At 44.5% G+C, this 14,295-nt stretch overlaps 1 protein-coding gene across 2 annotated transcripts; it reads left to right on the forward strand.

The window, feature by feature from the left end:
- Positions 1 to 712: 712 nt before the first annotated feature.
- LOC129711706 (trypsin-like) lies at positions 713 to 13,327 on the forward strand. Of its 2 annotated transcripts, XM_055659573.1 has the most exons (5): positions 713 to 1,303; positions 1,818 to 1,965; positions 2,055 to 2,199; positions 10,889 to 11,155; positions 12,599 to 13,327. In XM_055659573.1, the coding sequence occupies exons 1-5, from the start codon at positions 1,243 to 1,245 to the stop codon at positions 12,746 to 12,748; spliced, it is 771 nt and encodes a 256-aa protein (XP_055515548.1). In that variant the 5' UTR covers positions 713 to 1,242; the 3' UTR covers positions 12,749 to 13,327. The 2 variants fall into 2 exon arrangements, with proteins under 2 accessions (XP_055515548.1, XP_055515547.1); XM_055659572.1 differs by having other exon boundaries at positions 713 to 1,965.
- Positions 13,328 to 14,295: the final 968 nt, after the last annotated feature.

Here is a 14,295-nt window from a genome sequence, read left to right on the forward strand (position 1 = left end):
AGGGAGAAGGTTGAGGAAATGTGTGTGGGTAAAACTGGTAATCAATGACATTTATGTATGGTGATGGAGTGTGCGTGTGTCTGTTTATACTGGTACGATGACACACCACTAAAAAGAATAGCAAAGCGATCAGTACAAATGTAATCAATCCACAATGTCAGTTATATGCCCTTATTAGTCAAAGTCTACATTGGAGATACGAGATACTGCGGATGCTAGAATCTTGAGCAAAACACAAAGAGCTGGAAGAACTCAACAGGTCAGGCAGCATCTGTGGAAGGTAATAGACAGACCACGTTTCGGGTCAGAACTCTTCAAGATGGGTTTAAGTAATATTGTCTGGATATTTCCTTCCACAGATGCTGCCTGACCTATTGAGTTCTTCCAGCACATTGTTCATTCTTGCCTCATGTTAACATTCTACTAAAATTGTTCTGCTTTGTTGTGACTTCTGGATTCAGGTTGACCGAGGCCTGCAGTTCCGGGAAAGAAGCAAGTTACCAGGGCAACTGCCTCAATTGCCTTGGAGTTAGTCTGTCCCATGTATACTGTTCCTTCCTGCTTTGTTTTGACCCAGCTTGTTTAGAAGGTCAAGGAGATGCACCCACCTCGGCGCCAATCCCCACTGCATGCGGACGGGAGGAAGAAAGTACAACCTGTCTCTAAATGAATGGACCTTATTGCAGTTGTTGTGTTTCAGGCTTCGGTAGAAGTTCTGCCATCCGTACCTTTTGAAATAACTTCCGTTAGAAATCTCTTGAAATTAATTAATTTATTCCGTAACAGGAGACAGGTGATTCGAAGACAAAGCTTTTCTTCACTGAGTTTCATCTCTCAGAAAAAAAACGACTGTGGCTAAATGTGTGCACTCAGCCTGCAAGAGCGACACACCCCTCGATTGCAAACTCTTCTACTTTGCAAAGCTTTGAACATTTGGCACGCAGAATTAAATGGGTTGCTGCCAAATCGAAGCAGTGGTGGAGGATGTAGATGGGGAAATGAAACATTATCACTTTCACCTCAAACAGGGCCAAGCAGCTACATTTGATCCACGTTGGTAGTGCCTAATTGCGATTTCACTGATTCCCATTTAAAGTTAATTACAATATATAATGTTACGAGTGGAGCTACTGTGAAAACTCAGTAACTGGATAAAAGAACACTTGACATGCCGTTCCCAGACAGTGAGTTCAGTATTAAGCAGCTACAGGTAGTTTCAATCGTGCCTCTCCTGAACACAAAATGAATGTCTCCAACCTCTACATCCTGTTGCTCTGCCTCTCAAAGTCACCATCAACTTACGGTGAGTGTCTGATCATTAACATCATACATTTCATGATTTGATAAAACTGTACGAGTCCAGATTGTAATACCGTGGTCCATTTCTAATTGGGAGTAAAATACATCAACTACTTTCACATTTCCGTGTTAACATTGTTGTCTATAATTAAAGCTGTGTCAAGAAATTGTATATCATATATACTGGAAGATCAGTTGCTGCTTAATTTTCCCCAGAGCTAAAACTTCTGATTAGATACAAATAATTGCTGTAATTTTGGAATAGCAAATAATTTAACACTCCTTCCCATTGCTGCACAGAGTTTGTGGTGCATTGTAATCAGCTGATGTAAATGCATCTGTAAATGATGTAAGAACACGATTAAACGATATGATTTGGAGAGAGACACAAAAAGCTGGAGTAACTCAGTGGGTCAGGCAGCATCTCTGGAGAAAAGGGAAACGTTTCGGGTCGAGACCCTTCTTCGGTGTCTGTTCCTTCCTGCACAGTATAATTTGGAGGTTTGTTTCAACTCTAGGGCAGTCGCGCATTGTTGGTGGGTACTCAGTGTTGCCTCATTCCATCAGATACCAAGTGTCTCTGAAGAGACCAGGAGGAGTTCACTATTGTGGAGGGTCTTTGATCCACCGAAGATGGGTTCTCACAGCTGCACACTGCAAAGCTGGGTTGGTAGAATTCCCTGTCAAACATCTTCCCATTCCAGTAATGAAGGGACGGCGTTAATGCATAACTTTGTGTTCCTGCTTCATTACAGAGGCGCTGAATCTATACAGATAATTGCAGGGGACCACTCATTAAGCAGATATGAAGGGACCGAACAAATGTTTTACCCAACTAAGATGATTCCCTATCCTCATTACAACCCAGAGAGCAAAGATTCTGACATCATGTTGATTAAGGTAAATTGTCGTTCGTGTAAACATTGAACCTTAGCAAGTGTTAATCTGTCAACGACTCTCACGTCTTCTCAACGACGAAAAAAACCACTCAAAGTTATGTAATGTATCCATCAAGCAATATCCTGATGCAAAATAAACAATTTTCCTTTAATATTCACTCATATTCCCAGTTCACTCATCCACGGAGAGTTCTATTGTAAGACTGCTCTGAGCCTACATATGACTGGATAAGTGGATTTGAATGCATCTTTAACCAAGCAGGGATTTTGTAAGCAAGTATAACTTTGGAGTGCGGTAGCTGGTAAAACCTTCCCAATGCCCTCAAAAGATGAAGGAACAAGCAACCGGTTCTGCTGACCTATTTAGAGTGTAATTAATCCTTGTGGTGCATTATGTTTTCCCTCACTGAAACAGCCCTTTCAGCAAATATTTCCACCGACTCTCTGTACAACCTTGGATCCAAGAGTGCAAAATTAATGAGTTTTAAAACATGAGTTAATAATGTCTGTGGCAATCAGGTAAAGTTCACAAAGCCAAGGACAATGCCTTAAACTAGCACCACCTACATTTTAGGAGATCCGAGTCAAATACCCATTTCACTCTTTGTTGACAATTAAAATCAGTAACGACTTTTACACATAGTTGGCAAGAAAAATCCATGCGTCCTTGTAACCAGAGTATAGAGATTAATAATTTAATAATTTGTTTAAAGATCTCCAAATCCGAATCTGGATTCGTATTATGTCCGCTGACGCTGACAAATGCACAAGATATACAAAATAATTCAGAATTTTTTCACGTGCGGCATGTGTGTTCCAAAATCAAAGGTAAAACTCATCGCAAAATATAGTCCCACTCACCAGCCGCTGCTTCCAAGACCAAAGATACACCTCATGGCTAGATGGAACTGCATTCGGAGGATGTCTCCTATTTGCCTTTGTTCAATCACGGATGCCCACTGTCTTATTTAAATACAATAACTTATTGGTTGTTGGTCAGGCAAACATATCCAATGTCCGTAAAGGTAAGCACGTGCCTGAGGCCCAATATATCCAATGTACAGCGTTGTGCAATGTGCCTGGCTTGAACCATGCCAACTAACTTCAGATATTTCCTCATGACAAAGAAGGATGTCATTCGGCCCATTCAGTCTATGCTGGCTCATTGAGTAATCCTCTTCTTATTCCCTCGTCATCTATTCACTGGGCGGTAAGATGGTGCAGCGGTAGAGTTGCTGCCTTACAGCGCCAGAGACCTGACCACGGATCGACCCTGACCACGGGTGCTTGTCTGCAGAGAGTTTGCACATTCTCCCCGTGACCAACGTGGGTTTTCTCCAGGTTCTCCGGTTTCCTCCCACACTCCAAAGACATACAGGCTTGTAGGTTAATTGGCTTATTATAATTGTAAAATTGTCCCGAGTGTGTGTAGAATAATGTAATTGTGCGGGGATCGCTGGTCCGCGTGGACTCAGTGGGCCAAAAGGCCCGTTTCTGCGCTGTATCTCTAAACTATTCTCTGCCGCACGATCCCTCCATTTGCTGCAAATCCATGTGCCTATCTAAAAGCTTCTTAAATGCCTCTTTGTATCTACCTCCACCACTACCCCCTGAAAACATTTTCCAGGCACCCACTACTCTCTGTGTATCAAAATAAACGTGTCTACAGATAAAGGTGCCTAAACTATTCCCCTCTCATCTTACACCCATGTCCTCTGGTTTTGACATGGACACAGTGGGAAAAAGGTTCTGATAACCGATCTATGCCTCTTATAATTTTAAATACTTCTATTAGGTCTCCCCTCAGCTCCCGACACCACAAATATATATACATTAAATTATCCGTTTTTCACCATAAACCAGGAGATTATCACCTGATCCATTTTACATAGAAACACATAGAAACATAGAAAATAGGTGCAGGAGTAGGCCATTCGGCCCTTCTGGCCTGCACTGCCATTCGATATGATCAAGGCTGATCACCCAACTCAGTATCCCATCCCTGTCCTTCTCTCCATACCCCCTGATCCCTTTAGCCACAAGGGCCACATCTAACTCCCTCTTAAATATAGCCAATGAACTGGCCTCAACTACCTTCTGTGGCAGAGAATTCCACAGATTCACCACTCTCTGTGTAAAAAAGGGATGATTTCTCATCTCGGTCCTAAAAGACTTCCCTCTTATCCTTAAACTGTGACCCCTAGTTCTGGACTTCCCCAACATCAGGAATAATCTTCCTGCATCTAGCCTGTCCAACCCCTTAAGAATTTTGTAAGTTTCTATAAGATCCCCCCTCAATCTTCTGAATTCTAGCGTGTACAAGCCGAGTCTATCCAGTCTTTCTTCATATGAAAGTCCTGCCATCCCAGGAATCAGTCTGGTGGACCTTCTCTGTACTCCCTCTATGGCAAGAATGTTTTTCCTCAGATTAGGTGACCAAAACTGTACGCAATACTCCAGGTGTGGTCTCACCAAGACCCTGTACACCTGCAGTAGAACCTCCCTGCTCTTTTACTCAAATCCTTTTGCTATGAATGCTAACATACCATTTGCTTTCTTCACTGCCTGCTGCACCTGCATTCCTGCTTTCAATGACTGGTGTACAATGACACCCAGGTCACGTTGCATCTCCCCTTTCCCAATCGGCCACCATTTAGATAATAGTCTACTTTCCTGTTTTTGCCACCAAAGTGGATAACCTCACATTTATCCACATTGTACTGCATCTGCCATGCATTTGCCCACTCACCCAACCTATCCAAGTCACCTTGCAGCCTCCTAGCATCCTCCTCACAGCTAACACTGCCCCCCAGCTTAGTGTCATCTGCAAACTTGGAGATGTTGCATTCAATTCCCTCATCCAGATCATTAATATATATTGTAAATAGCTGGGGTCCCAGCACTGAGCCTTGCGGTACCCCACTAGTCACTGCCTGCCATTCTGAAAAGGACCCGTTTACTCTTACTCTTTGCTTCCTGTCTGCCAGCCAGTTCTCTATCCACATCCATACTGAACCCCCAATACCATGTGCTTTAAGTTTGCATACCAATCTCTTATGTGGGACCTTGTCGAAAGCCTTCTGAAAGTCCAGATATAACACATCCACTGGTTCTCCCTTATCCACTCTACTAGTTACATCCTCGGAAAATTCTATAAGATTCGTCAGACATGATTTACCTTTCATAAATCCATGCTGACTTTGTCCAATGAGTATTTTCTCCAATACTTCATGCCTCTCAAATCTGTGAAGAGTCCCAACTGCATCTTTCCATTACCTCTGCAGATGCTGATCGACCTGTTGAGTTCCTTCAGTGTTTTGCTTAAGCTTACAGTTAACAATCCAAGTTTATCCGAGCTCTCCTTACAGCTAACACCCCATTGGATGTCGTTTGGCTCGGATGCTACCTCTACCATTGTCCAGTGCTTCGCTAATTCTCCCTTTCCAGGCATACAGATGCTGATTGTTCCTGGGGAAGAGGGCTAATGGGCAACATCCACCTACAGATCCACACCCCTGCTTCCAATGAAAGATATAGGAATGCAGGTGAAAAGCATCTGCACAAATTGGGAGGTCCTCACCTCTCCCCCGGCATGGAACTGGCATCTAGGATTCTCCAAACCATCCCGTGTGATAACATAGAAACATAGAAATTAGGTGCAGGAGTAGGCCATTCGGCCCTTCGAGCCGCACCGCCATTCAATATGATCATGGCTGATCATCCAACTCAGTATCCCGTACCTGCCTTCTCTCCATACCCCCTGATCCCCTTAGCCACAAGGGCCACATCTAACTCCCTCTTAAATATAGCCAATGAACTGGCCTCAACTACCCTCTGTGGCAGAGAGTTCCAGAGATTCACCACTCTCTGTGTGAAAAAAGTTCTTCTCATCTCGGTTTTAAAGGATTTCCCCCTTATCCTTAAGCTATGACCCCTTGTCCTGGACTTCCCCAACATCGGGAACAATCTTCCTGCATCTAGCCTGTCCAACCCCTTAAGAATTTTGTAAGTTTCTATAAGATCCCCTCTTAATCTCCTAAATTCTAGAGAGTATAAACCAAGTCTATCCAGTCTTTCTTCATAAGACAGTCCTGACATCCCAGGAATCAGTATGGTGAACCTTCTCTAACATGATGCATTCTTAGACTGGAATATTAGCCATGAAAGTGTAATCCTCCACACTGGGCAAACTATAAGGCCACTGATTATAGCAGCTGAATATATCATCAGACCAGGTCTGAGAGGGAGAGGGTGGCAGGAAGTATCGAAAGTGAACTCGAAAAGCACATTGATCATGAATGTGTCACGACTGTGTTTGTATGTTTCTCGGGTAACATGCTGCTTTTACATATAGGCATCAAAGAGCATAAAGATTATGCACAAAAAATTAAATATCTTGGCAGACTTTTGGAAGTTGTAACAATATTGAGAGATGAGAGCACACAGAGAGAATAGTTAGAAGATAGCCAGAGTGAAGATGGTTTTGAAGTGAGTCCAACTGTTGTTCACAAAAACTCACCATGAGATGTACCTGACGTTGTCTCACCTTGACTCTCGCTATGTTCAGAGGTGGACAATTAATTCTACAACAATCCCTGTTGAATCAAACTCGAGGATCTGCGTTTCTGCTCATCCCAATGCAACTGGATCCCTGACTTCCTCATCGGCAGATCACAATCTGTACAAATAGGTAGCAACACTTACTCCTCAAGAACCATCAGCATGGGAGCACCTCAGGGCTGTGCTTGTTCTACTCACTCCATGCCTGTGACTATGTAGCCTAATACAGTTCCAACACTGTCTTACAAGCGGGGAAGAAGGTATTGGCTAAGGAATATTGAATATGGAAGATTGATCAAGCTGTCCATGAGATATTGATCTGCAACACTTCTCCTTAGCTACAAGGCAAAATCGCACCACCACAGGATAGACCCCAGGTGAAACTTTGCTGACCATACCACCATTGTCGGACAAATAACGGGTAATGGGTGATGATTAATCACAGTACAGGAGGGAGGTTGATAATCTGATTGAATGTTGCCAGAAGAATAATCTAGTTCTCAGCGTCAGCAAGACCAAGGAGTTGATGGTTGTCTTTAGAAGAGGAAAGCTGATGATCCACAAACCTGTCTTCATTGATGATTTAGTGGTGGAGAGAATCAAAAACTTCAAGTTCCTGTGTGTGCATATCTCTGAAGGTCTGTCCTGAGCCCAGCACAATGTTGCAATCGTAAAGAAAGCTCATTAACACCTCAACTTCCGCAGATGATGGAGGAAATTCAGTATGATGACAAAAACTCTAACTTCTTATTGAAACATATAAAATTATTAAGGGTTTGGACACGCTAGAGGGGGGAAACATGTTCCCCATGTTGGGGGAGAATCCAGAACCAGGGGCCACAGTTTAAGAATAAGGGGTAAGCCATTTAGAATGGAAACGAGGAAACACTTCTTCACACAGAGAGTTGTGAGTCTGTAGAATTCTCTGCCTCAGAGGGCGGTGGAGGCCGAGTCTCTGGATACTTTCAAGAGAGAGCAAGATAGGGCTCTTAAAGATAGCCAGGGGAGTCAGGGGATATGTGGAGAAGGCAGGTACGAGGTGCTGATTGGGGATGATCAGCCATGATCACATTGAATGGCGGTGCTGGCTCAAAGGGCCAAATGGCCTACTCCTGCACCTATTGTCTATTCTACAGGTGTATGGTAGAGAGCATATTGACTGGTTGTATCATGGCCTGTTTTGACAACTCGAACACCCATGAGCGAAGGAGATTACAGTGAGTGGCAGACACAGCTTGGTCCATCACAGGTACTGATCTCCCCACCACTAAAGGAATCTATAGGAGGCGCTGCCTCAAAAAGGCATGAAAGACCCACACCACCCTGGCCATGCTCTTATTTCACCCCTACCATCGGGAAGAAGGTATATGGTTCTGAAAACCATGAGCACCAGGTTCAGGCACAGTTTCTTCACAACAACCACCCTGCTCTGGAACACTGCTTATCACTAGTCTCAACTACGATCCATTGACTGACTTTTCTTGTAGTAAGAACTTTGCACTTTCTTTTTGCACTACTATTGCGGTTATTATTGAGATTTGTCTATTCCATTATCTATGGACTGTGTTTACATGCCTGTTATGCTACTGCAAGTAAGAATCTCATTATTCTGTTGGTGATACACATAACAATTAAACACTCTTGAGTCTCAACTCCAACACCACAATTCAGATTCAGATTCAGATTCAGAAAACTTTATTGTCTGTCGTAACAGAAAATCTTCTTTGACGTGGCTCAACATACAGACAGGACAATGTACTGATAAGCAGTCATACAACACAGATTTCTGCGAGTACACACAGTGTGTATCGATCTTAAAAGCAAATATAAAGATTAAAAACTGTAAAAATAGACAAGATAAAAGTTGTGGATTCTAGCACAACCTGAAGATCACAGCCAACTCGGTTCAATCGGTAAAACATGTAAATACATTAAATACATTTTTGCTTTATTCTTATTCAAAGAAAGTATTAGAGAAAGTTGTGTGATATTGATAGTTCTGGTTTGAACACTGATTGGTTTCACTAAAAGATTGTCACTCGTCTCAGGATTGGGTCTTGACCCTTGAATGAGTCGCCAACTTTCTCACTCCCAAATAAGGGACAAAAGGTCAAAATAAGGGACAAATTCCCGACGGCAATTCGTTGACCAACTTGGCCATGGCTGCTTGAATGATGAGTTGGCCCGGGTGCTGGACTGCTCACAAAGCCCAGCCGGTGGGCCAGCTGAGGAGTTTTGGCCCGGGCGCTGGACTTTGCGCCTGACATCACGCGGCCCGAGTCAAAACGCCTCAGCTGGCCCACCGGCTGGGCTTTGTGTTCTGCTGCACGCAAAGTCCGGCACCCCATCCAACTCATGAACCAATGAGAAGGAGGGGTGGTGGTGTCGGCGGTAAGCGAAGGTCCGAAGGTCGGACAGGTGGCTGGGCTGCCAACTGACCGGGACCACGGGCGAGGCACTGCTGCTGCACTCCATGGGCTGCACTCTGTCGGGACGGGTGAGGCGGGGCCGGACACGGTGCTCTGACCCGACAGTCCTCTGGACCCGAGTAGTAGCAGTCAAATACGGGACAAGGGCTGTCCCGCATGGGACAAACCAATTTGGCCAAATATACGGGATGTCCCGGCTAACACGGGACAGTTGGCAACCCTACCCTTGACTCTTGACTGTGTCTGGTGACTAAACTGCTCACTGAGTTGAAACAACGTTTTAAGGGGAGTTCCAGAATCGGTCTGTGAAGACCAGATGAATTGTTTATTTGACTACACAGTTTATTTGAGCTACTTAAGTATCACATTGCGAGACTCCACCCTCTGCTAATGACTGTAGAAAACCCAGGGTCAAAGCTTGAAAGATTTAGTTGCCTAAAGTTTCCTTATAAATTGTTTTTGTCACTGGCCGTTAAAGCACACACACATTGAGGATAAAAGGGGATACTGTGGATAGGGTGAGTTGCTTTAAATATCTGGGAGTCCACATCTCTGAGGATATGACATGGACATCACACGCTGCAGCACTCGCGAGTAAGGCAATGCAGCGCCTTTACCACCTCAGGCAATTGAGGAAATTCAGAGTGTCTCCGAGGATCCTCCAGTGCTTCTACTCAGCGGCTGTGGAAAGCATCTTGTCTGGAAATATTACCATCTGGTTTGGGAATTGCTCTGCTCAGGACAAGAAGGCTCTGCAGAGAGTAGTGCGTTCGGCCAAACGCACTATGGGAACTTCACTCACCCCCCTGCAGGAACTATACATCAGGAGGTGCAACTCCAGAGCCAATAAAACCCTTCCACCCCTGCAACGGACTGTTCCAGCTGCTACGGTCAGGCAAACGCCTCCGTTGCCATGCTGTGAGAACGGAGAGGTTGAGAAGGAGTTTCTTCCCAGAGGCAATTCGGACTGTAAACGCCTTTCTCACCAGGGACTAACTCTACAGAACGTTTTTCCTTCTATTATTTATTATGTAAAAGAATATGTGTGTTATGATTGTGTTTATAATTTGTTTGGTTGTTTTGTTGTTTGTCTTTTGCACAAAAGTCCGCGAGCATTGCCACTTTCATTTCACTGCACATCTCGTATGTGTATGTGACAAATAAACTTGACTTGACTTGACTTGACTTGGAAACAAGGGAGAAAAGGAGTTTCTTCCCAGCGGCCATTAGGACTGTAAACTCCTCCAGGGACTAACTTTTACTGTACCACTACTGCTTTTTTTTTAAATTGCTGTTTTTTTTCCCTTTTTCCTTCCGCCCACAATATTTAATATGTAAAAGAATATGTGATTCTGTTCCATTCTGTTTGTAATTTGTTTGGTTGTTTGTTTGTTTGTTTGTCTTTTTGCACAAAGTCCGCGAGCATTGCCACTTTTCATTTCACTGCACATCTTGTATGTGTATGTGACGAATGAACTTGACTTGACACACGCAGATGCACACATACAAACACACATGCACGCATGCACACACACATTGTGACCGATGTGCATAAGCTTGGCCACACACATGCTCACCCACATGTGCGCACACACACACACACACACACACACACACACACACACACACACCTACCTATTACTAACACCAGCTAAGTGTGATGTCTACCACTGACTGTGCTCTGTGCTGCATCTCAAACAGCTCTCACGACCTGCCAGACTGAACTATTTTGTGGGTATCGTGCCCCTACCCCTTCGAAGCTCGCCGCTGAAAGCAGACACGTTATGCCGAGTGTCAGGATGGGGTTACATCAATCCTAACGGGAATGTGGTGCCAAGGAAGTTGAGGGCAGTGCGAGTGCCCATCGTGCCCAATGCACGGTGTAACCAGCTTGGCTCCTACAATGGCAACATCACCAAGAACATGATCTGTGCTGGGTTCCGAGCAGGCGGCAAAGATTCCTGCCAGGTATTAAAATCTTTACTTCATAGAGTCAATACAGTAGATAAACTTCCCAGGGCACACAGCACAAGCCATTAGTTCAATGTCCGGGCCACACAAACGCTCCTTCACCGTGATGTGACCAGGGTTGTACCGACCACTGTCACTCTCTCTACAGTTCCAGTCCACCCAAACAGTCAGAAAGCCGTCCACACTCACACTAGACTCCGGGATGGTCTCATGAAGCCATGTCCCCGCAAAACACCGAGATCACTGCACTCACCGCACTCCCTCCGGGTCCTCACCAGCGCAGGCAGCACATCCATCTTGTTTTTTCGCAACCTCACATTCCCCACTGTGATGGAAGGCAAATAACTTATACCTTCTCTCCTCCTTTTCTCCCGCGGTCGGGGCAATCAAAACTTCCGCATCAGGGCTGTCGATCCTCCTGCGGTTGGAGCTCCCGCAATTGATCCCTAACAAAGGGACCGGCAGCCCCACGATGTTAAAGCCGCAGTGCAGATGGATATATGATGAAAGTGTTGCATCTCCGTCGAGGAAAGAGTTAAGAAAAAAGGTTCCCCCCAGCAGCGTAATGGGCGATTTGCTACCTTACAGCGCCAGAGACCCGGGTTCGATCCTGACCACAGGCGCTGTATGTATGGAGTTTGCACGTTCTCCCCGTGACCGCGTGGGTTTTCTCCGGTTTCCTCCCACATTCCAAAGACGACTTTCTGCAGCTTGTTATGGGATTCGCCCCTTGACTAACACCCTGCAGAATGTTCTCCCCACTTTGTGTCAGAAGCTAACTCACAAGCAAGATGCGATCAGGAGATTTGCAAAAGCAAGTCCAATCTTTGCGCATACGGAAGTTTAGCTTAGTTAGGAGATACAGCGCAGAAACAGGCCCTTCGGCCCACTAGATCCGTATCGACCTGCGTTTCCCACACACTCACACTATCCTCCACACACTAGGGACTATTTTCGATTTTTCCAAGCCAATAGACCTACAAACCTGTACGTCTTAGTAGAGTGGGAGGAAACCAGAGAACCCGGTAAAACCCATTGGGAGAAGGTACAGACAGCACCCGTAGTCAGGATCAAACTCGGGTCTCCGGCGTTGTAAGGCAGTAATGCCCCTGTCCCACTTAGGAAACCTGAACGGAAACCTCTGGAGACTTTGCGCCCCACCCAAGGTTTCCGTGCGGTTCCCGGAAGTTGCAGGTGGTTGCCGAAGGTTCCAGGTAGTGGAAGCAGGTAGGGAGACTGACAAAAAACTCCGGGAACCGCACGGAAACCTTGGGTGGGGCGCAAAGTCTCCAGAGGTTTCCGTTCAGGTTTCCTAGGTGGGACAGGGGCATAACTCTACCGCTGTGCCACCCTGTGTAGATTACAAATGCTGCCCATTGGTGTTTGTTATGCTCTAATACCTGTTCAGGATCCTGCCTATTAACTATTTTTCTTTGACAGGGAGATTCCGGTGGCCCTTTGGTTTGTAAAGGCAGAATATATGGAATAGTATCGTGGGGCAAGCTCTGTGGAGACGGTAGTTATCCTGGGGTATACACAGCCGTGGCAAGGTTCCGCAACTGGATCATTAGAAACATCAACCGATCATAAGGCAATTTTCTCCTCCTGATCATTTTGTTAACTTTTTCGCAGTTTTATCCAGCCAAAGCATTTACAAAATCAAACTGGTGAAGTTTAATTGCACAACTTGATAGTACAAGTTTATCATAGATCAATTCAACTTGCATGGAGCCAATTCAGGCGTTTGGAGGCGAGACTGATGGAGACACTCAAGATGTTAGAGTTTTCCTTGAGGCTGAAATAGTTGGAAAACTTTAATCCAAATTATGTTTGGCGGTACCAACTAAAGTACCATAATTCTGAAAATGTGCGTTGGTTGGGCTCAAAGCAGACTTCAATTAAATTTAACTGAAAGTAGAACATTTACATTTGACTGAGAAAGTTAACCAACTGTCTTAAGATTGTCTAATGTATAGCTTAATGTTTAATTTCAGGCTGACTTTCTTAATGAAAATAAACTTGCTGTTACTTGTGAATTTGATAGAAACTTTTCATTTATTTCAAGTTCTACACAAAGTAGTGTTCACCTTTACTAGTTTGTTGTGTTGCTGGATCTACAGTATGTAAATCAAATATTCTCTGTAATGACAGCTATTTCATATTAAAATGCAGGATGATTTAACATCACAACAGTTAAATATTTATTTGATTTCTTGTTTCTGTGGAGGCATGGATTATGGACTGAAGTGCTATTAGTATTTTTTTTTAATTTGGTTTAGAGAAACATCATGGAAACAGGGCATTTGGCCCACCATGCAGCCCATCAATCACCCGTTCACACTAGTTCTATGTTATCCCACTTTCTCATCCACAGAGGGCCAATTAACCTACAAACCCACATGTCTTTGGAATGTGGGAGGAAACCGGAGCACCCGGAGGAAACCCACCGATGATGTGCAAACTCCACATATACCCGAGGTGCACCCTTGCCATAATGCCCATCTCGAGTCTCTGCCATGCTGTTGTGAAGTCTACTGTACTAAAACACATTTGGACATCCTGGAAATATGTTTTCACTAAATTTACTTTCGATCCTGGAACTCTAAAGAACTCAAAAGCATTCCAAAGGAGACTATGTGGTACAGAGCCAAACCAATTTGCCAGGTCCAAAAACACCGTATGCAAATTTCCTCTCTCTTGAGCTTGGCTGTCTGAATCTGGTGCCAAATTAGGCTAATGTGTTCTAAGCAACTTGTAAAACCCCAGATTCCTGCCTTCCGCACTGTGGTATCTATTAACCTTTCTAAATAAATTCTCAGCCTATGTGCCACTATACTAAAGAAAATCTTGCCTCCTACATTTAGGAGACATGAGTTAACTGAAGACTCTTTCTCCTTGGGAATGAGTATTCCCCCTGCTCTACACCAAACCCTTGGTATGGCCTGTTTCTCCCAAACTATTTGCCACTGTTCATCATTAACGCGTTAATCCTACCACTAGTCTAGTCCATGGTCTGTAGCCGGGTAATCCACCTGTGAGTTTTCTTCCACCCCTGTTCTTGAAGACTCTAGGGGTATCTGTTGTAGCTTTTTAGGGGTGCAGTGAGACCATTTACAATCTATGCCTCTGCTACAATG

This window comes from Leucoraja erinacea, chromosome 30 (assembly GCF_028641065.1).
Source record: "Leucoraja erinacea ecotype New England chromosome 30, Leri_hhj_1, whole genome shotgun sequence".
NCBI lineage: Eukaryota > Metazoa > Chordata > Chondrichthyes > Rajiformes > Rajidae > Leucoraja > Leucoraja erinaceus.